Source organism: Ictidomys tridecemlineatus, chromosome 13 (assembly GCF_052094955.1).
Source record: "Ictidomys tridecemlineatus isolate mIctTri1 chromosome 13, mIctTri1.hap1, whole genome shotgun sequence".
NCBI lineage: Eukaryota > Metazoa > Chordata > Mammalia > Rodentia > Sciuridae > Ictidomys > Ictidomys tridecemlineatus.
This window is the reverse complement of record NC_135489.1, coordinates 48,229,607-48,252,759: the sequence shown is the minus strand read 5'-3', so window position 1 is coordinate 48,252,759 and position 23,153 is coordinate 48,229,607. Positions and strand designations below refer to the sequence as shown.

At 34.8% G+C, this 23,153-nt stretch overlaps 1 protein-coding gene and 1 pseudogene across 4 annotated transcripts in view; one reads left to right on the top strand and one right to left on the bottom strand.

Annotated features, from left to right (window-relative positions):
- Positions 1 to 2,503: 2,503 nt before the first annotated feature.
- LOC101959719 (methylthioribulose-1-phosphate dehydratase pseudogene) lies at positions 2,504 to 3,248 on the top strand (annotated as a pseudogene).
- Positions 3,249 to 13,207: 9,959 nt separating this feature from the next.
- The window catches only part of Rock1 (Rho associated coiled-coil containing protein kinase 1), a 146,994-nt gene continuing 137,048 nt past the window's right edge, over positions 13,208 to 23,153 (bottom strand). For 3 of the 4 annotated variants that reach the window (XM_005329028.3, XM_040274616.2, XM_078030297.1), the window contains 5 exons: positions 22,907 to 22,995; positions 18,941 to 19,019; positions 17,159 to 17,420; positions 15,934 to 16,141; positions 13,208 to 14,697 (listed from right to left, as the gene is read on the bottom strand). In XM_005329028.3, the coding sequence (XP_005329085.1) occupies positions 14,694 to 14,697; positions 15,934 to 16,141; positions 17,159 to 17,420; positions 18,941 to 19,019; positions 22,907 to 22,995 (642 nt within the window). In that variant the 3' untranslated portion in view covers positions 13,208 to 14,693. Of the gene's footprint in view, positions 14,698 to 15,933; positions 16,142 to 16,205; positions 16,500 to 17,158; positions 17,421 to 18,940; positions 19,020 to 22,906; positions 22,996 to 23,153 lie in introns of those variants that run through there. The other variant, XM_040274621.2, reaches the window with a different exon arrangement.

Below are 23,153 nucleotides of genomic sequence, written 5' to 3'. Positions count from 1 at the left end.
ATTATGATTTTGTTATTCTTAAAAATATAGCTCAAAGGGGGCCTGGTGTAATGGCACATACTTGTAATACCAGTGACTCAGGAGGCTGAGGCAGGAGGATCACAAGTTCAAGATCAGCCTAAGAAACTTAGCAAGGCCCTAAGAATCTTAGAGAGACCTTATCTCAAAATTTAAAAAAATAAAAATAAAAAGGCCTGGGAATATACCTTAATGTCAAAGCATCCCTGAATTCAATCCCCAGCTCCAAAGGAAAAAAAAAATCAAAGAAATACAGCTTCAAGGAGAAGGTGGAAAAGATTTCATTAAGTGGGAGGAAATAAAGAGAAAAAATTAAAACACTTTTCTTTCAGCAAGACATGGGTACTAATTTGGGTATTCATCTCTTTGATTTGTTGGTTAAAGAAAAAATGTAATTATGCCCAAATACATATTGTTTCCTGACATTTCCTGCCCTTCCATATGGGAAGATTATGTATCTTCATCCCTTTGATGGCAGACCTGGTGGTCTGATGACTTGTTTCAACCATGAAAAGAGAGTTCCAGCAACATGAAATGTCTGTGCAGAGATGTTCTCTTTCCTTTTGCCATGATGATGAGCAATATTCAAGAGAGAGGCTAATCCATTAGCCTGGGTCCCAGAGTAAATAGGGTATGAAGCAAAGCTGCTGCTGACCCCGATGGATGCCCAGCTAAAGGGAGAAATAAACCTTTGTTTTTGTAAGCCACTGAGGTTTGGGAGATTGATACCACAGCATAATGCATAATCAACATTGTAATGGTGACTGTGAGACAAGCATCTTATAAAGAGAAAAGGTTTATTTTGGCTCACAGTTTTTCAAGTTTTAGTCCACGATTAATTGCTTCTATTGCTTTGAACCTGTGGTGGCCCATCCTGGTGGAGCAAGAGCCCTTATCTGATGGCCAGAAAGAGAAAAAGAGGAAAAAGAAGAACTGGGGTCTCAATATCCCCTCTAATGGCACTCCCCAGTGACCTGAAGACTTCCCACTAGACCCCCACCTCTCAGGGGCTTCCTACTACCTCCCAACAGTGCCACCCTAAGGGCCGTGCCTCTACCAAATGCATCTTTGGGGATATTCTGGATCCAAACTATGGCAGTTGACTAAGCAAAACTGTATTAAGGTGACCATGCAGACCCTAGAGTTCTAATCCATAATCATAAATATTTAATTTGTTCTATGTATATAAATGTAAATTTGAGGTCATCATAATGTAATAATTAAGGTTAAAGCTGGCTCAATATTAATAAATATTCAAAATTCATACAGGGGTTATTTTTTCCAGGTTTTCCTAAGACTAACTGGTTAGATGTCAACTAATACTTAATATTGGTTATTTTTATTAATGGAAGTTTCTTGCAGTAGTTACAGAATCAAAAGGGAGGCACATCTAAAAAGATTTCTTGTGAAATGAAGTGGTGATTGAAATAAGAAATGATGATTTTTTTTTGTACCAGGGATTGAATCCAGGGGCATTTAACCACCAAGCCACATCCCAGACCTTTTTGTATTTTATTTAGGAACAGGGTCTCACTGAGTTGTTCAGGGCCTCACTAAATTGCTGAGGCTGGCTTTGAACTCGAGATCCTCTGGACTCAACCTCTTGCCACTGGGATTATAGACATGTGCCACCATGCCCAGAAGAAATGATGATTTTTAAAAGTGAGGCTGATGATGAGGTAGAAGCTGAAATCCTGAGACTTAAAAAAAATAAGTTTTGGGGAATGGGGTTGTAGCTCAGTGGTAGAGTGTTTGCCTAGCATGTGTGAGGCACTGGGTTCCCTCCTCAGCACCACATAAAAACAATAAATAAATAAAATAAAGGCATTGTGTCCATCTACAACTAAAAATATTTAAAAATTGTTATATGAATCCCATCAGAAATTGGAAAGGAGGTTAAAAATGTTCTCTAAGCAGTAGGGTGGCACTTGAAGCACTTTTAATAAATTGTGTTGGTAATCTAAGGCCTTTTAGACTCTAAAAGAACACTTAGTAAATATAAAAATAGAGATTAATATTTCAAGGGACTTTATAAACGATGAGTTTCTGATTGTAGGCAATCTTACGAGTCATGTTCTGAAGTAGGAACTACACTATCCTGGAAAAAAAATGACTCTAAGAGAGCTTGAAAGAAAAAGTGACTTGAAAACATTATAATGGAAGTCAGACATGGTGGCGCACACCTGTAACTTTAGTGACTTTGGGAGACCAAAGCAAGAGGATTGCAAGGTTAAGGCTAGCTGGCAACTAAGTGAGGCTCTGAGCAAATTAGTGAGATCCTATCTCAAATATAAAAGGGGGGCCGGCACTGTGGGTGCATACCTGTCATTCCAGCAGCTGAGGGATTACAGCTGAGGTAGGCTGAGGCAGGAGGATCTCAAGATCAAAGACAGCCTCGACTGTGGCCTGGTCATGGTAGATAGGTGGAGTGCTGAGCGCAGAGCCTTAAGATGGCTGGAAACCATGGGTGCCCCTCCTCTGGACCATGTCTGGCTGCCATGCTCTGGAGAGACAGCTGCTCACAGTGTTGCAGCGTGCAGGACAATGAACATTCAAGACACCTGATCCCAGTACTTTGCAAACAGTTTTACCACTTGAGTTGGGTCACTGGGACTGGAGGAGGAATTAGCTTGGAGTATGGCAATGAAATCTACCTTGCTCCTTCAGGAGTGCAAAAGGAACAAATTCAGCAGGAAGATATGTTTGTTTGTGATGTAAATGAGCAGGATATAAGAAGCTAAAAAAAATAGCCAGTGCAATCCTCTTTTCATAAATTCTTACACAATGAGAGGAGCAGGTGCAGTGATTCAAATCCACTCTAAAGCTGCTGTGATGGCCACCCTCCTCTTTCCAGGATGAGAGTTTAAAATTACACATCCAGAGGTGATCAAAGGAATAAGGCAATGTATCTCAGGAGGGTATTTTAGATATGATGATATGTTAGTGGCACCTATTATTGAGAGCACAACTGAAGAACAAGACCCCAAAGAACTAAAGGCCCGTCAATGAATGAATATCCCGACTCCTGTGCAGTACTGGTCAGGTGTCATGGAGTGTATGTCGGGAGAGATACTAGGAGAAAGCTAAAAATCACACGTGAATGTTATGACTATTTTATTGACATTGCTGTAATAATGATGAAGGTAGGACTTGATCCTATGCAGCTCCCAGTTGGAGAAAATAGAATTGTATAAGCCAAACAAAAGTTTAATTACACAGATATAAAACTAAACTTAATTATTATTTAAGTAAACCTTGATTATTTTTTAAATGAGTTGAAAGTTTTCCAAACACTATTAATTGGTCACTAAATACTACAGATGATCACATTTAATCTCTTCTGACATGGGATGGTATTTGCTCATATTTTTGAGCACCTGTAGATTTTGGTATCCAAGAGGGGAGAAGGTCCTAGAACCAATCCCCTGTGAATACTGAGGGATCAGTGTATTTCTTGGTGGGAACATTTCCATGGGATCAATCATAGCAGTGAAATTTCATATCAAAGACACATAAATACCACGAAAATTAACTTCCCCAATAATAAATTGCCATTTTTTAAAACAATGCTTGAAAATGCTGAATATTGTAACACACACAAAAAAAAGAAAGAAAAGAAAAAGAAAGAAACCTCATAAGTTTAGTGAGTGAAAAATTACATATTGGTATTTTAGTTTGTAGTTTCCATAATTTGGTATTTTAGTTTGTAGTTTCCATAATTTGTCTACCATGTGCTAACCCCTCTGTGCACAGAGGGGTTAGCACATGGTAGACAAATGCTCTACCACTGGGATCTACTGCTTTTGGTGTTGGTTTGTTCTTCTTTTTAGGACTTTGAGATGTAATGTTAGGTTATTTATATGGTGACTTTCTATCTTTATAATAAATGAACTCAAAGCAATGAACTTTTCTCTTAGAAATGCCTTTATAGTGTCCCAGAGATTTTAGTATGTTCTATCACTATTCTTATTTAACTCTAAGTATTTTTTTATTTCATCCCTGATTTTTTCTGCTTTCAATTGGTCATTAAATAGTGTACTATTTGGTCTCTAGGTAGCTCTATTATTTTATTTTATTGTTGATTTCTATTTTCATTCCATTATGATCTGATAGAATATAAAGTATTATCTCTACTTTTTTGTATTTGCTGAGAGTTGTTTTGTGACCTAAGATATGGTCTGTTTTAGAGAAGGTTCTATGTGTTGCTGAGAAGAAAGTGTATTCAGTCATTGATGGATGAAATATTCTATACATGTCTGTTAAGTATAAATTATTATTTGTACTTTTTAGTTCTATAGCTTCTTTATTTAGTTTTTGTTTGGAGTATCTAGCCAGTGGTGAGAGTTTTGTGTTAAAGTCACCCAGTATTATGGTCTATTTGATTCTTGAAATTGAAAAGGGTTTATTTGATGTACAGAAATGCTCCTTTGTTTGGGGCATAAATATTTACAGTTATGTCTTGTTGATGTATGATTCCCTTAGGCAGTATGAAATGTCCTTCTTTGTCCCTTCCAATTAACTTTGGCTTGAAGTCCACTTTATCTGATATGAGGACAGAAACCCCTTTGTTATGGTTTGTATATGAGGTGTTCCCCAAAAACTCACATGTGAGACAATGCAAAAAGGCTTGGAGGAGAAATGATTGGGTTATAAAGGTCTTAACCCAATCAGAGAATTAATCATCTGATGGGACTGAGTGGTAACTGAAGACAGGTGGGGTGTTGCTGGAGGAGGTGGGGCATGAGGGACATGGCTTTGGGGTATGTACTTGTATTAGGCAAATGGAGATCTCTTTCTCTCTGCTTCCTGATCATCCTGTGAGCTGCTTCCCTCTGCCACACTCTTCTGCCATAATGTCCTGCATCACCTTGAATCCCGAGGAATGGAGCCCACTGTCTATGGACTGAGACCTCTGAAACTGTGAGCCCCTAAATAAACCTTTCTTCCTCTACAATTGTTCTGGTTGGAACCTTTAGTACAGCAGCGAAAAAGCTGACTAAAACATTCTGCTTATTTATAAGATCCATGTAAATGATGTTTTTTTCCATCAATTTACCTTCAGTCTTTGAATACCTTTGCCTATAAGGTGAGTCTCTTGGAGACAGCATATTGTTGACTGTTATTTTTTAATCCAGTCTGCCAGTCTATACCTTTTGTTTGATGAGTTTAGGCCACTTACATTCAATGTTATTATTGAGAAATGATTTTTATTTCATCATTTTGATTTATTTCTGGTTTTTAATTTGAATTAGTTTCTCCTTTGATTGACTGTTCTTCTAATGTAGTTCCTTCCTTTGCTGGTTTTCACTTTTTATTTTTCATTTCTTCTTCATGAAATACTCAATTATTGAGTGTTTTGTAGTGCGTGCTTTTTAGATGTGAATCTTTTGTTTATTGTGGAAGATTTTTAAAAATATTTTTATTAGTTGTTGATGGACTTTTATTTTATTTACTTATTTTTATGTGGTGCTGAGAATCAAACCCAGTGCCTCACATATGCTAGGCAAGTGCTCTACCACTGAGCTACAACCCCAGCCCTATTATGGAAGGTTTTTATTTCATCATCAATTCTGAAGCTTAATTTTGCTGAGTATAGTATTCTTGCTTGGCATCCACTTTCTTTCAGAGCTTTGTATATATTATCCCAAGATCTCTTAGCTTTGAGGGTCTGGGGGGGGAGACTTGGATCAGTTTCCTCTAAATGTGAGCTATCATATTTCTCAGGCAGACTTTACAATTCTATTCTTATTCTGTATGTTAAGCATTTTCATAATGATGTGCCTTGGAGTGGGTCTGTTGTAATTTTGTATGTTTGAAGTCCTGTAAGCCTCCTATATCTGATTTTCAATTTCATTTGCAAATACACTTTCTTGAAAGCCTGGTTGTTATAAATATACCACAAAGATATAAAAGACACTAACCTGAAGTTTGACAACTTTTTAAAATGTAATATAGTCTGTTTAGAAAATAGGGGCTGGGGATGCAGGTCAGTGGTAGAACCCTTGCCTCGCACATGTGAGGCACTGAGTTTAATGCTCAGCTCCACATAAAAATAAATAAATGTTGTGTTCCTGTACAACTAAAAAGAAAAAGAAAGAAAAGAAAAGGAAGAAAGAAAGAAAGAAAGAAAGAAGGAAGGAAAGAAAGAAAGAAGGAAAGAAAGAAAGAAAATGAGAAAATAGTGAAGGTGATTTAAAATTAGTTATAGAGCTGGGCACCTTGGCACATGTCTGTAATTCCAGGCTGATGCTGCAGAATTGCAAGTTCAAAGCCAGCCCCAGCAACTTAGCAATGTCCTAAGAGACTCAGAAAGACACTGTCTGAAAATTAAAAAACGAAAAGGACTGGGGATATGGGTCAGTGGTTAAGTGCCCTGAGTTCAAACCCTACTACCAAAAAACATCACCAAACCAATTATAGGGGGCTTCTACAATGTGCTTTACATAAACAAAATATTTACATATAGGAGAAAACCATTATAATAGTTTCCCTCCTATTATTTCTTTCTTTTCTTAATATTTATTTTTTTTTAGTTGTAGTTGGACAAACACTTTTATTTTATTTATTTTTATGTGGTGTTGAGGATCGAACACAGGGCCTAGCACGTGCTAGAGGTGCACACTCTACTGCTGAGCCACAACCCCAGCCCCATTATTTCTTTAAATGAAATAAATACTTCTTAGACTATAAATACAATACAATGATGAAATAAACAAGTTAGAATATTACATGTGAAAAATATACTGCTATTTATATAAATATAAAGGCCACTTAAAACAACTTTATATGCATATATGTAAGGATATTTTGTAAAGGGGTGGAATATGAATGAGAAGACTATACATCAAATTAAGAGAAAATAGAGAAAAGAGGTATAAATAGGCCTTTGGTTAAATCGGTAATGTTTTATTTTTTTAAGAAAGCAGTTTGAGAGCTGGGGTGTGGCTCAGTGGTAGAGTGCTTACCTAGTATTCATGAAGGCCTGGGTTCCATCCCTAGCACCATAAGAAAAAAATTAAAAAAGCAATTTGAAGAAAACATGAAGATATTTAAGTTGCTAATTCTAGGTTGTAGATATTAAGCCACAATGTGTATTTTTATTTTGTGAATAATTTAAAATACCAATATTATGAATGAAATTAATAAAATGAGCCCATAAATGGTAGTGATTAATGTAGTGTAACTATATGAATAATTAGAGTAACTGTGGCTTATGAGACAGATATAGGAGTTCTTGCTAAGTAGTTTGAGTATAGCAGTGACCTGTAGTTGGCAGAGAATGTAATGTATATATGATGTAAAAAAGAAATACCTTCTAAACACCAAATATTAGTTCCTAATATGATGAAATAATAACATCACACAACATATTCATACAACTGAACCATATATAGAGATGTTTTAGTAAATAAAGTTCTTGTTAAATGGCATATCATAAAGAAATATTATCTCTAGTGTCTATAACACTCAAAATTCACTAAATATTTCCTTCATGAGATATAGGCAATCAATAGAGGCTTTCAGTCCAGTAAAAAAAAAAAAAATCCAAGACACTTATTAACTTTTTTGCACGTATAGTTCTGGGATTAAACTCAGAGGGCCTCCTGCATGTTAGGCAAATCCTCCACTACTGAGTTATATACCTTCAGTCGTGACAGTATTTTGTTATTATGTATTTCACAAACCATTCCTATCTATAGCTCAATCTACTATGAGTTCCAATTATAAAGCTTAGAAAAATAATTGGTATTTTTTCATACCATGACACTGAAATCAAATGGTGGGTTTTTTTCCTCCCTAAATAATAGGTTATGATATGTGAAACATACTAAAGTCCAGTAAAGGAAGAGTCAAGATTCAAATTTGTGACTCTTTCTTTCAAAGCTGTAAGTTAACTTTCATATTTCATCTGGAAAATTGAGATTTGTAGCTATATAAGAGTAAAATTTCAAATTGTTTCCTCACCAATAAATTAGGGATGGTAATAAACTCATAAAGTTGTTGTGAGAATTAAATGATGGTTTTCACAAAGCTGCAAGTCATGTTTTGACTTTGAACTTCTGAGTTCAAGATCTTGAGGTATCTCACTAGAGGAAATAACCTGACATTTTCATCTAGTAGTTGTACATTTGACTTTATTTATGCTCCTCTTGTGATTGACATACCTTGAAGGAGACTGAATCTGAGTTAGCAAATGTGTTGCACATATAGAACTTACCCAAGTAGAATTAATGACACATTGAGGAGGAGTAATGAAGAGTAATCTAAGAAACATAGTAGGCCAAAGTAAAAGGCAGATCCAAAATATTTTCTTCTACACAACTGGGCCCATGTTCCATTTTTGCTGTTTATAATAGTTGTTGACTTTCTTAAACAATTAGACTAAGTGAATGTTTGATTTTACAATGTCAGTGATCCAGGCAAATGAACTAGTGTATTCAATTTAATGGCTAAATCATCCTATAATGTTATTATATTAACGTTCATAAACTTGCAAAAAATCATATTAATAAAATTAAACAAAAAATCTATTTCTAAATAGTTAAATTTTTTCCTTTTAACTCCAACATCTCAAAATACTTCATGGTAAATAGAGAGCTCAGAAAATAATGTCATATTTTATTATTTATATGATTCATTAATATTTAACAAGAGAGCAGATTTTCAATTACTTTTAGTTCAGGCTTTCCCTATGTAAATGGAGTTAATATTTGTCTTTCTCTACCTCACAAAAGTCCAAGTTACAATACTCTGGGGCTAATACATATCAAATTGGTTAATACTGGCAATGAAAGAATAGAGTGGGCAGAGGTTTAGGTAGATAGAATTAAGCTTTTTACTGTAATATCCTTTTACATTTCATTTATTGCCATAAGCATAGATCTTGCCCAAAATATAACACTAAAAACATACAATATTTGTGAAAATATATCTAGAGCATTGAATGAAGTTTTATACACACATATTATCCAACCAGAAATTGATTTTAACAACTATAACAGGATAGCAGTATAAATTATAAAAATAAAGAACAATTGTGATTAAGATTTCTAAGTGCAGGACTGGAGTAGAGCAGTTGCCTAGCATGTGTGAGGCTCTTGGTTTAATCCCAGCATCATTAAAAAAAAAAAAAGAAAGAAAGAAAAAGAAAAAAGATTTCCAAGTGTGGATTAAAAAGGCTAATCTTATTATATTCTCAGAATATAACCAATTTATTATATTAATCTTATGTGAAAGTGATCAGAGTTAAAAATTATTTCCATTTGTCTTTTTAAATTTCTTTGATGTTTTATTATCTTCTTGGTAGATATATTATACTTCTTTCAGTGGATTTGTTTATTCTTTTAAATAGTACCATTAATTTTTTTTCACTAATTGTCTGTTACTAGTATATAGACAAACAAATTATTATTGTATACTGACCTTGTAGGCAGTAGCCTTTGAAAGTTCACTATAGACTTCTACATAAACAATTATAACATTTACAAACATGTCAGTTTCATTTCTGTGCCATGGCTTACCATGTTTTTCTTTTTCTTACCATGTCTATAGACAGGAAGACAAAATTGTAAAGATATTGATTGATCCATTAGTAGTCTGAATGCAAAACCACTCAAAATGCCAGTAGTCTTATTTTTTTTTTTTTAGTGGAAATTAAAAATATTTTAAAGCTTCTACACAGCTGGGCCCATGTTCCATTTTTGCTATGTTTATAAGTTGTTGACTTGGAAATGCAAAGGGCAAAGGATAGCCAAGTCAAGAATGACAAAGTTGAGTGCTGGGGCTGTAGCTCATTGGTAGAGCACCTGCCTCACACATGTGAGGCACTGGGTTCGATCCTCAGTACCACATAAAAATAAAGATATTGTGTCCAACTACAACTAAAAAAAATATTTAAAAAAAAAAGAATGACAAAGTTGAAGCAGTGGCACACACCTGTAATCCTAGCAGCTCGGGAGGCTGAGACAGGAGAATTACAAGTTCAAAGCCAGCCTCAGCAGTGGCGAGGTACTAAGCAACTAAGACCCTGTCTCTAAACAAAATAAAAAACAAACAAACACAAAAAAATAGGGCTGGGGATGTGGCTCAGTGTTCAAGTGCCTCCAACTTCAATTCCTGGTACCTGCCACCGCCCCCCCCCCCAAAAAAAAAAGAATTACAAAGTTGTAGGACTTACATGATAGATATCTTATTTAAAACAGTATATATTGGCAAACAGAGAAACTGATTTATTATGCGGAAAGAATTGCCTTTTCAGTAATTCCTGCAGACCAATGAATATCCACATGGAAAAAATAAAACAAAAACAAATTCTTGATTTCTATCTCAAAAATAAATTCCAGCTGCATTACAGAACTGAGTGTGAACGGCACTAAGTATAAAGGCAAAGTTCAATAAATCAGACCACTAAAACTTAGAATTTTTGTTCATCAAATGATATTAAGAAATTAAAAAGCAAATGTAGTATGTGTAGTACATCGTATCCACAAATGACTACATTTTGACATCGCCTTTAATTGTTCATCATAATACATGCTAATAGATAATCTTTTGTTTTCTTTGTTAAATTTTTTTTAGTTGTTGATGGACCTTTAATTTTATTCATTTATTTATTTGCAGTGCTGAGGATTGAACCCAGTGCTCTACCACTGGGCAACAACTCCAGCCCCAATTTTGTGTTTTCTTTCTGAGCAAAAAGCATTCTAAAAGTCTTAGACAATGGAAAACAAAAACTTGAAACTTAAATTAGCAATACACTAAGAAGTAACAACATTACTTTTAGTCTTTTTTTTTTAATATTTATTTTTTAGTTTTCGGCGGACACAACATCTTTGTATGTGGTGCTGAGGATCGAACCCAGGCCGCACGCATGCCAGGTGAGCGCGCTACCGCTTGAGCCACATCCCCAGCCCTACATTATAGTCTTTTTCATTTCACTTTCTGCAGTTCTATTCATCAGTTTTATATTGTACACTGTTCTGAATAGTGTGATAAAATCTCGTGATGCTGCTCAAATGTGCATAACCTGTTGGACCAGCGTTTACACACTGTATATACTCCTAGTCTGTTATTTGGTAGACATTTTGGTTCTAAGACTGGTATCACAGTGCTTGTGCTCAAGTAACCTTTGTTTAACTAAAAAACAGTCCCAGTGCAAGAATAGTAATGATGGCAATTTAGATATGCCAAAGGCAGGCTGTAAAGTGCTGTAAGTGAAAAGTTCTTGACTCAATTAAAACATAAAATCACATGATGCAGTTGTTAAGATATATGGTAAGAATGTTTTCTGTAAAATTGTGACAGGAAGAGAAATTTGTGCTAGTTTTGCTGTTGTACACACATCACACTGCAAAAGTTATGGACACAGCACATAAGTGCCTAGCTAAGATGGAAAGGGCATTAAATTTGTGTATGTAGGTAGGTATAAGAAAAAAACATGTATTTGATACTATACTCGTATCCAGGCATCTACTATGGATCTTAGATGTAACCCCCTCATGGTGGGATTACTGTATATAATTTCTAATGGCATAAAAAGTAAATGAAAAGGGCTGGGGCTGTGGCTCAGTGGTAGAACACTTGCCTAACACGTGTGAGGCACTGGGTTTGATTCTCAGAACTGCATAAAAATAATTAAAAATAAAGGCCCTCAATAACTAAAAATAAATAAATATGCATTTTATTAAGTAATTATGAGTTTGAATGCCATGTTTAAATTTTTTGCTTACTGATATTTTTTACTTAAAAATGGAGGACAGGTTATTTTGTTCAAGTTGAAACCTCAAAAAACCACAAGTGATCACAGTTGGATTGAGCCTGGACATAATGACAGGGCCTGTTTTCTTTCTATTATAGAGGCTAAGTGCCAGTCAGGTCTTAGCTAAAGCTTGCTTATGGGTAAATGGGCTGGCTTGATGTTGAACTTTCATTTCATACTCTGTGTCTTCCTGTAATGAAGTGTAGAAAAAACTAAAAGATACATTTCCCAGACTTTCTTGCAGCTAGTTCTGAATGTGATTTAATTTTTGGCCAAGTAAATGCACCTATATATAGAAGGCTGACGTGAGATGGAGGCTGTGCCGTTGTTGGCAAGTAAGGGTCACGAAATCGATTTTTTTGAGGTGATATAGACAGAGAGATCCCAGTATATGGACATGAGATTGATAAGTGGCAAGAGGAATGGTATAAAGCATCTAAATGGGTTGGGATCATAGCAGGCACACAAAGTGTTGTAGAGAAACAGCAGTGCCAGTGTGGCTTCCTGATCATGGTTCTCAGGATTCTCACACTGCTGAGGAGCCAGCTTTCCTGGTTAACCTCATCTTTCCTCAAACTTGTGCAGTTCTCAAGAATTTTATGTTCAGATTACTATTTTGTTTAAAGAAAAATCATTTCTTGCTTGAATTAATGAGAATTAACTGTGTTCTTTGCAACTGGACTTTAATATATTGGGTAATTAATGATAATGGTTCTGAGAAGGCATTAAGGACATTGGCAGACATATAGAGGGTCTGAGATTTTACCCAATTTGTAAGCTACAATTAAGCAGTCATGAATCTAGGCAGAAGACCTCAAACTCCTAGGTCACAATCAAATGACTTTATTATTCACGGTACAGGAAGCAGCACCAACCTCATGTTCCTTTTAGTTCCCCTTGCTACCAAAGTCTTAAATGGTTAATACAGAGTGACACAGATGGGTACTGTGCATATGGTAGCTTTGCATCACAGGTAAGGAGCTTAAAGTTTATGGAACCTGAATCTTTTGTAATGAGCAAAGCTAGCTGGCTCTGACCACGGAGGGAGAACATTATACCGGACAATAAATGGACCTGCCTTCCTCTAAATAGACACACTATCTTCTAAGGCTATTCACTATATAAAGACCCTTCGAAATGACAGGCCAAAATAAAGGTTGTCAGAGCCTCTGCTCACAAGAAATCGAAATGGCCCATAAAGAACTGTTTCCTAATAGATACTTTAACTATAGCCACTCTTGTTTGTTTTAGAGTCCAAACCAGATATTATCTTTTAGAAATACACATTTAATGAACATTTGTATACAATCAGGGACTAATTTGCAGTGTTTTTCTATTCATTTTCAGCCACAAGAAAAGACCATAGCAGTCATCATTAAAAATATCCTTCCATAAATTACTTTTATTTCTCATTAAATGAGCACAGAGTCATTAGCATATTAATAACAGATATGTTTATTATTACATATCCATCAGTGCGGCTTTCAATACCACTTGAAACATGCATATCATCCTAGAGACGATCAGTTTTCCAGTGCTTCTTATTTGATACACATTACTGCAAAGCCATTATAAATTACTGAGGAGGTATTTGGTTAAAAAAATAAACAATAAATCATACTGCCCATACAAATCAACTCTTGTTACTAGACAAGAGTTTAACAGTATTTATACGGTAATTCCTATGTTAACTGGAAAACATCAGGGATGTATTGCCATAATTTTCTTTTTACATTGGTGCAACCTTGAATAATTTCTGCAGATAGTTTTATAAAGTCATTCATTATTGTAGCAGGTAGTTTGATGCAAAGATTGTACTCAATTTATGAAAGTCCAACAAATCTCTAAACATTTTAAATTAAACCAATTATCAATAAAAAACCCACTGACACACATAATTTTTTGAAAATCTGTTTTTTTGAAATTTCTATACTTATGGCAGTAAAATAATTATCTCAAATTAAGGCACTAAAAGGGCAATGCAACTCCCACTGAAAGTGTTCTAAGAATAATTTACATTTCAAACAGTGCATACATTTCTTATATGTTTGTTAACTTAATGTCTTTATCACTTAAAACCACAAAGAAATACATTATATAATTACAGAAATGATGTACCCCACAAAATGCTTTTAAACTTGGTTCTTTTGTACAGTTAGTTCCTAATGTCTCTAGTAGTAAAATAATATGGCTTGGCAAAAATGCATAGATTAAGTGTAATTTTTTGTCTTTCCCATTCCCCAATCTACAAACTTGCTGAAACATATACAGTATTGTAAAGCATAATGTTAAGATATTTAATTTCTCCTTCAAGTCCATCACAAGCAATCAACAGTAAGGCTTTTTAATTCTACAGTGAGGGCACTGAAGTTCAAGCAATGTCACTGTTCTCTTAAAATAATTTTGTAGTCTTGCAAGAGCACAAAAACTTAAAAGTCATTTAAAAAACAAAACAAAACAAAACAAAAAACTTCAGTTTGTCTCATTTTGAGATATTTTCTTTACTCCTTCCATGAGCTGATCTTGATAGTGATGGCCATTCCACTTGAAAGTGAAAATTCCTTCCTCTCACTCATATGAGGAAAACTGCATTCTATCACAACTGACAGGCGTTTTCTTAGAAATTCAAAAAGGCAGCACCTTTTTAAAAAAATATATCTAGCTAAGCTTTCCCCAATTGTATCTGCATTACATAGTAATAATTAATCTAATCTACCTGTAGGCAAACCCGCAATAATAATAAAAAAACCCTTTCAGTGTGCTTTTGTGCCAAAGCAAGGACAGAATAACAGCAATCTTAACCCTGAAGCCTGTGATATTTGTGTCAAAGAAACAGCCTGTCTGCTCTGCATGGTTAAAGAAGCCTGGTTTATCAGGTAGCATCCCACATGATTCCACAAGGCAGTAGGTCACATGGTTAACTGTTGGAGGAAAAAAGGGGGAAAAAATCTGTAATTTAAGAAATGTACTCAGTTTAAAAATACAAGAAACAAAAATTAGAGGGCTGGGGGTGTGGTTCATGAGTACAGAACTTGCCCATCAGGTGCAAGCCTGTGAATTTGACTCAGAACAATACATATTATCTTTATATAAAATAATTAACAATTACATAAAACTCAAAAAATAGGGAAAAGGAAAACCATACTTAAAATTACCTCTCTTTTGCTTCTACCCTTTTTTAAACATATTTTTTCACTCAGCTATACCCAGATGGTTGATATAGCCTTCTACTTAAAGAGTGATGTGATAAACTAGAGTTATACGTGACTGAGAAATATGTAAGAAATATGCTATGAGTCATTTCAAAGATCTGGTTACTGACAGGACAGAATGAAGAAGAGATTTTTTTACTTGCTTGAAAGATGTGGGTAACATAAGCAGAGACACAAATCAGAGTTAGGTATCATCTTCTATATTCTAATGGCCCTCTGATCTAGTGATTACATCTGAAGGGGTGTTGGTAGTTGGTATCAGAGAAAGAACACATACTTTAGGATAGGACTAAAACTGATTCCAAATGTATAGGCTGTGTGACCTAGTGAAAGTTCCTTTATTTCTCCCATGGAAAAGATTTAATTATGTACTGTAACTAGCATGGTAGGTATTTTTGAAAACATTTCATTGAAAATAAAAAAAAAGGGGGACTTAACTGAAAAGTTTATTTGTAATACCATCTTCATCAATAATACCAAATAATTTTAATTTTCATAGTTAAAGAAAATGAGGAAAGTTTCATATAACCTTATTTGCATTAAAAAAAGTATAAATTACTAGGTATAAAAACATTAATGGATAAATATGTGCTTTGTACATCAACTTATGATAGGGCTGGGGTTGTGGCTCAGCAGTAGAGCACTCGCCTAGCACTTGTGAGGCCCTGGGTTCAATCCTCAGCACCACATAAAAACAAACAAAATAAAGGTATTATGTACAACTAAAAAATAAATATTATTAAAAAAAACTTATGACAATAAAATTTGACATAGAACTAAATATCACATTAATTAATAATATTAATTTTTAAAATGAATCATAGAGTAACTGTGAGTCTATAAAGACCTAATTCTAAATGATGTCTTCTGTAGTGAAAAAAATGAGATTTCTGATTTTAACAGAGACTTTCACACTGTTAAAAAGGTTAACATTTTAATCCTTACCTAGTTTTTCCAGATGTATTTTTGACCACTTTCCGGAAAGACTGATTTGCAGTGGATCTTGTAGAAAGTGTTCGAGGTGAGGCACGAACAAAACCAGATGGTGGATTTTTAGGGATCTTCTTTACTAAATGAGTTACCCATTTTTTTTGTTCATCCTGAGAACATGCTAACAGCAGCATATCTCTTGCTGATGTTACATCATAACTTACTAAATTAAAAAAAATAAGCAAGCACAATTAAAACCATATAATATTAGAACCCCAAATCTATCAAATGTGTAATTTTTCATGTTTGTATAGTTTCAAAGAAAACAACTATGCTTAATTAAGGTTGAACAATATATTCCTTTTTTCTTAAATTTAATTAAGGCTGAACTTAATTAAAAACAAACAAAGCTAGTAGCCAACAGTCATAAAGTAAGAAAAATAAAGTAAAAAGCAGAAGTGAAATAAATATATTTATAGAACTTAAGTTTCTTATCTTAAAATGGCTGTCTGTACTCTATGTTTTTCCTTTAGGTTCCCTCTGATTAAACTGGAAGGTATTTTTGTCTATGATACAGCATGCTGGTCCAGGCAGAGAAAGCCAGACAAAAGAAGGTAAGCAACAGGTAAAAATTCAGAGGAATATAGTGAAACTCACCCTATAACTCTTCTCTCCAATTTAGGATAATTTCTTTTTCTTTTTTTCCCCAGTACTGAGGATGGAACCCAGGGAAGCTTTAACACTAAGTTATATCCCCACACCCTTTATTTAATTTTTTTAGTTAAGGTCTCGGTAAATTGTATAGGCTGCCCTCGAACTTGTGATCTTCCTGACTCAGCCTCCCAAACTGCTGGGATTGTATGCATGCACCACAGGATAATTTCATAATAGTTTTTCTTTTGTACAAGAAATTGAACCCAGGGGTGCCTAACCACTAAGTCACATCCCCAGATCTGTGGCTGGCTTTCAATTTGTGATCCTCCTGCCTCAGCCTGCCAAATTGCTGGTATTACAAGGGTGCACCACTGTGCCTGGCAAGGGGGTGATCCTCTTTAAAAAGAAAAAAAAAATGTACTTAAAGCTTAATCTGTAGCTGTAAAATTATACCTGCAATGTTTCCATCATTGTCAAAATAGTACTTCTCATAACCTACCTTTTCAATGCTATATAGAACTCATTATACATAAAAGAAGTTATTTTATTGGGACTAAATTTGTAAAAAATAATTATCATGCCTTACCTTTACACGGAGAAATTAAGTCTTCTTTCTTATCTAAATGATCTCTGTGGCACTTAACATGGCATCTTCGACACTCTAGGGCAGGGGGTGGCTTAAAAACATGCCAGAGAGGTTTGGCACAGGCCTCACAATTGGCAGGAAAGTGGTAGAGGGTAGGAATGAACTCATGGCCTTTGTGATTTTGGAAATTAGTTTTTTCAGCTTGCTGTACTGGTTCCATCTCAACATCTTTTCTACATTCACCTTCATTTGCATATAGTATCTACATTCAGGAATAGAGAATGGAAGAGAAAAAATCTTAATCTGTAAATAAAAGTTGCACATGTATAAAAGCAATGGCATATTTTACACTTATTTCACAGAACACTCAGTACTTAGGTAAAAAGAGCCTTTTAAAAATTATAATTTTAGGGCTGGGGTTGTGGCTTGGTGATAGAGAAACTGCTGAACATTGTGAGGCACTGGGTTCAATCCTCAGCACCACATAAAACCTAGGAATTAAACCAGAGACCCTGCTTCTAATAGAAGAAAAAGTAGGCCCTAATCTTCTTCATGTTTGGTCAGGCCCCAACTTCCTTAGTAAGACTCCTGTAGCGCAAGAATTAAAATCAAGAATCAATAAATGGGATGGATTCAAACTAAAAAGCTTCTTCTCAGCAAAAGAAACAACCTGTGAGGTGAATAGAGAGCTTGCAATTTGGGAGCAAATTTTTACCACTCACACATCAGATAGAGCACTAATCTCTAAGGTATATGAAGAACTCAAAAATCTTAATACCAAACAAACAATCCAATCAATAAGTGGGCCAAGGAACTGAACAGACACTTCTCAGAAGATGATATATAATCAATCAATAAATCAAACAATAAATATGAAAAAATGTTCAACACTGCTAGCAATTAGAGAAATGCAAATCAAAACTACTCTAAGATTTCATCTCACTCCAGTCAGAATGGCAGCTATTATGAAGACAAACAACAATAAATGTTGGTGAGGATGTGGGGGAAAAGGCACATTCAATCAAGGCTGGTGGTACTGCAAATTGGTGTAGACAATATGGAAAGCAGTATGGAGATTCCTTGGAAAACTGGTAATTTGACCCAGCCATTTGACCCAACTATCCCTCTCCTCGGTCTATACCCAAAGGATTTAAAAACAGCATAATACAGGGACACAGACATACCACTGTTTATAGCAGCACAATTCACAATAGCTAAACTGTGGAACCAACCATGATGCCCTACAGCAGATGTATGGATTAAAAAATGTGGCATATATACACAATGGAATATTACTCAGCAATAAAAGAGAATAAAATCAGGGCATTTGCAGGTAAATGGTTGGAGTTGGAGAATATAATTGCTAAGTGAAGTTGGCCAATCCCTGAAAAACAAATACTGAATATTCTGATATAAGAAAGCTGATTCACAGTAGGAATTCACAGAGCATGGGAGGATTAGACAAACTCTAGATAGGGCAAAGGGGTGGGAGACGAAAGGAGGAGGTTTAGGGGTAGGAAAGATGGTAGAATGAGATGGACATCATTATCCTAAGTCCATGTATGAAGACACGAATAGTGTGAATATACTTTGTATACAACAAGAGAGATGAAAAATTGTGTTCTATGTGTGTAATATGAATTGTAATACATGCTGTTAACATATATAACAAGTTAGAATTTAAAAATAAATAAAATAAAATGGTGAAACAGGGAAAAAAAGTTATTGTGTCCATTTACAACTCAAAATATTTTAAAAAAATTTACAAATCCATATTTTTACCTGGAATATTTTAGGAATTTCTTCAGTTTCAGCTCTGTACACATCTCCTTGAGTTACAGGTCGAACATGAAACAGCTTACTAAAATAAAAATAAATATAAGCCATTATTAAAAATTCATTTACAGCAAAGAACATGCAGGTGGCAAATAAGCAAATGCAAAGATATTCAACATCGTTAGTCATTAGGAAAATATACTGTTAAAACTACAATGAGCCAGGTACAGCAGCACACCCTATAATCTCAGAGATTCAGGAGGCTGGGGCAGGACTGCAAGTTAGAGCTAGCCCAAATACCCAGCAATTTAGCAAGACCCTGTCTCAAAATAAAAATAAAAAGGGCTGGGTATGTACCTCAGTGGTAGAACACCCGTTGGTTCAATTCCCAGTTTTCCACCCAAACCCCCAAACCAAACAAAAAACCCTATAATGCATATCGCTATCAAAAATTTTAGAACAAAAATAATAACAACATCAAATGCTGCAGAGAAATTGGATCCCTTATACAATGCTGGTGTAAATGTAAAACCACAGAACTACTCAGAAAAAGAATATAATAACTTCTTACCAAACTAAACATATACTCAACATATCACCCAGTGATTACCCTTTTGGATCTTTATTCTGGGAAATGACAATTTCTATCTATACAAAAACTTGTTTGTGAATATTCATAGTTGCTTTATTCATAATAGTCCCAAACTGGATACAACACAAATAAATGGTTAAAAAAACTGCATCTGTATTATGGCATATAGTCATTCCTCAGTATCATTAGGATTGATTCCAAGATCCATTTGCAAATATCAAAATCCCAGTCCTCTTATATAAAAAGGGTATTTGCATAAAACCTATGCACATCCTCCCATGTATCTAAAATAAATTCTAGGTTACTTTTTAAATTTGGGGGGGGGGGAGGGGAAGCACAGGGGATTGAACCCAGGGGCTCTCTAATACTGAACTACCTAGCCCTTTTTATTTTATTTTGACACAGGTCTCAAGAAGCTGCTCAGGCAGGCCTAGAATTGTGATCCTCTTGTCTCAGCTTCCAAAGTTGCTGAGATTACAGGTATGTGTTACCATGCCAGTTTAGATGATTTGTAAAACCTAATACTATTGTATGTAGATAGTTGATACATTGTATTGTTTAGGGAACAATGGCGAGAAAAAAAAATCTGTACATATTCAGTACAGACACAAATTTTTTCCTGAATATTTCTGATCTGTGGTTGGTTGAATCCTCAGATGCAAAATCCAGAGGGTCACCTGTACAACTCAATAACCACAAGAAACATCAATTACAAGTACAATTTCTTTCAAGGTAATTATGCTGAGTGAAAAAAATGCGAGTGCAAAATACTTGATTGCAAAATATTTTAGTTCATTTATATAATATCCTCAAAATGACAAAATTATAGAGTTGGAGATCAGATTAATGTTGCCAGGGACCAAGTAGGTAGAGGAAAAAAACTGTCTATGGTTATCAAAAAAGGTGTCACAGGGATCCTTGTGATGGAATTATTCTCTATTTTGACTCTGGTAGTGTTTTATATAAATCTATGAGACAGGGAGGTAGATTGCAAGGAAAGAAGTTAATTATTTGGAAATAACATGATTTCCTATATAGAAAAGCCCTGTGAAATTGATTTTAAAAATATTTTTTAAAAATCTAAAAACTAAAAAAAGAACCTATAAAAACTAAGTACAGCATGGTTAGAGAATTCAAGGTCAATATATAAAAATGTATCTAGCTCAGACTTAGCTTTAAAGAAAAAAATAAAAAAAATAAAAGTGCTGAAACAACCAGATACCCATGTGGGGGAAAAAAATCTCTGACTTCAACCACTGCTTCTTACCAAACACAGAAATTAATTATAAACTTAAATACATAACTTAAACATAAAATGTGGAACGGTAAAGCTTCTAGAAAAAAAAAAATACCTTGCCTCTGGGCAGGCAAAAATTCTTGAACAGGATATAAAAGGCACTAACCATTTTAAAAGCTGACACGTTGATCTTTATTAAAAGACGCCATTAGGCTGGGTGTGGTGGCACATGCCTGTAATCCCAGTCGCTTGGGAGGCTGAGGTAGGAGGACGGAGATGCGAATTCAAAGCCAGCCTCAGCAAAAGCGAGGTGCTAAGCAAATCGGTGAGACCCTGTCTCTACTGGGAATGTGGATCAGTGGCCAAGTGACCCCTGAGTTCAATCTCTAGTCCCCTGTCCCCCTAAAAAAAGATACCACTAAGAAAATTGATGGGGGGGCTGCTTTGTAGCTCAGTGGTAGAGCGCTTACCTCTCACATGTGAGGTACTGGGTTTGGTCCTCAGCACCACATAAAAATAAGTAAACAAAACAATAAAGATAAAAAGAAAACTTAAAAATAAAGAAAAGAAAAGAAAATGGATGGGTAGGCCACAGACTGGGAAATATCTGCATAACATATTTCTGACACAGGGTTCTTATTCTAAATACATGTACATATATTCAGAATAATATTTATTTACATATATACAATAAACCAATCTCAAAAGGATAAGCAGCCCAATCAAAAACTGGGCAAAAGACTTACAGTTCTGAAAAGATATAAAAATGGCCAACAAGCCAGGAATGGTACTGTCTGCTTATGGTCCTAGCTACTTGGGAGGCTGAGGCAGAAGGATCATTGTCAGCCCAGGAATTCAGGGTCACCCTGGGTGACACAGTGAGGACTTTTTCTTAAACAAACACTCAAAAAAGATAACACACAAAAAGATTTTTGATGTCATTAGTTACAAAGAAAATGCAAATTATAACAATGAGCCAGGCCTGTAATCCAGCAGCTCAGGAGGCTGAGGCAGGAGGATCTTGAGTTCAAAGCCAGCGCCAGCAACATAGCAAGTCCCTAGGGCAACTTAGTGAGACCCTATCTCTAAATAAAATATAAAAAAGGGATAGGGATGTGGCTCCTTGCTTTATTGCCCTGGATTCAATTCCCAGTACCAAAATTCAAAAAACAATGAGGTAGCTCCATATCCACTAGAATAGTTGGCCATAAAAAAGAAGTCTGACACCGTCAAATGGGACATGGAGCAACAAAATGTATGGCTTGTAAGTAGATATAAAACAATAAAATCATTTTTGAGAAATATTTTAGACTTTGAGAAAGTTAAATACAGATCTATTCTATAACCCAGGATTCTATTCCTATCTTATTTACCCATGAGAAATGAAAACATGTATCAGTAATTTTTAGTACTTGCTCAGTTCTACTTACATCCCAACCATGATCAGATTCACAAATATTTAATTCTGAAGAAACAGAAGTAATTCATTTAAATTTACATTTCTCTTGAATAGCACCTATTATTTCACTTTGAATTTATGTTGTGTTACATGTTCTACCTTTTCTAGTACCAGTCTCTGAGCTCCTTAAATATGGAACTTAATTCTCTTTATAACATACCATTGTTCCTATAGAATGAACACTAGGAAAATAAAAACTCTATACTAAACAGGTTTCTCTGATATATTACTAAAAAAACCACAGGTATGTTAATAATCCCTCTTAGTAGTGATCAAAGAATTCCATACTTTTTAAAGATACTCTGAACTCAAAACTACCAAATGCTTGAAATAAAAAATTTGTCTTTCAAGTACATGAATTAAGTACACAAAATTTTCCTTCTCATATTGTGCCAAAGATTTCATACAAAGTGAATAAATTTAAGTCTATTAAAAACAAAAGTAGAGGGACTGGGGTTGTGGCTCAGTGGTACAGTATTTGCCTTGCACGTGTGAGGCACTGGGTTCAATCCTCAGCACCACATAAAAACAAACAAACAAACAAATAAATAAATGTAAGAAAACAAAAAACAAAAACAAAAGTAGATAACATTGTTTAAATAACATAAAATGTAGAACAAGTCTAAAAATAAATTTCATATGTTAATACTCAAGTAACTTAAAATTCAATCAAAGTCAACTTACTCTATGTCCAATACCATAGATGGATTGGATTGTTCCTTATCTTGTTCATCATTGTAGAACAAAATTTTTTTGCTGCTTACCACAACATACTGCAATCAGAAAAAGGGAGAAGAATTATAAGAGTAACATAGCTTGTTTTAAAGTGATAATTGTAACATTTGCCATTTATGTCTAGACTATTTTATATTAATCTAAAACCAATGTTAATAACAGAGCAGTTAACAAAAGTTTCATGCTTCAAACATAT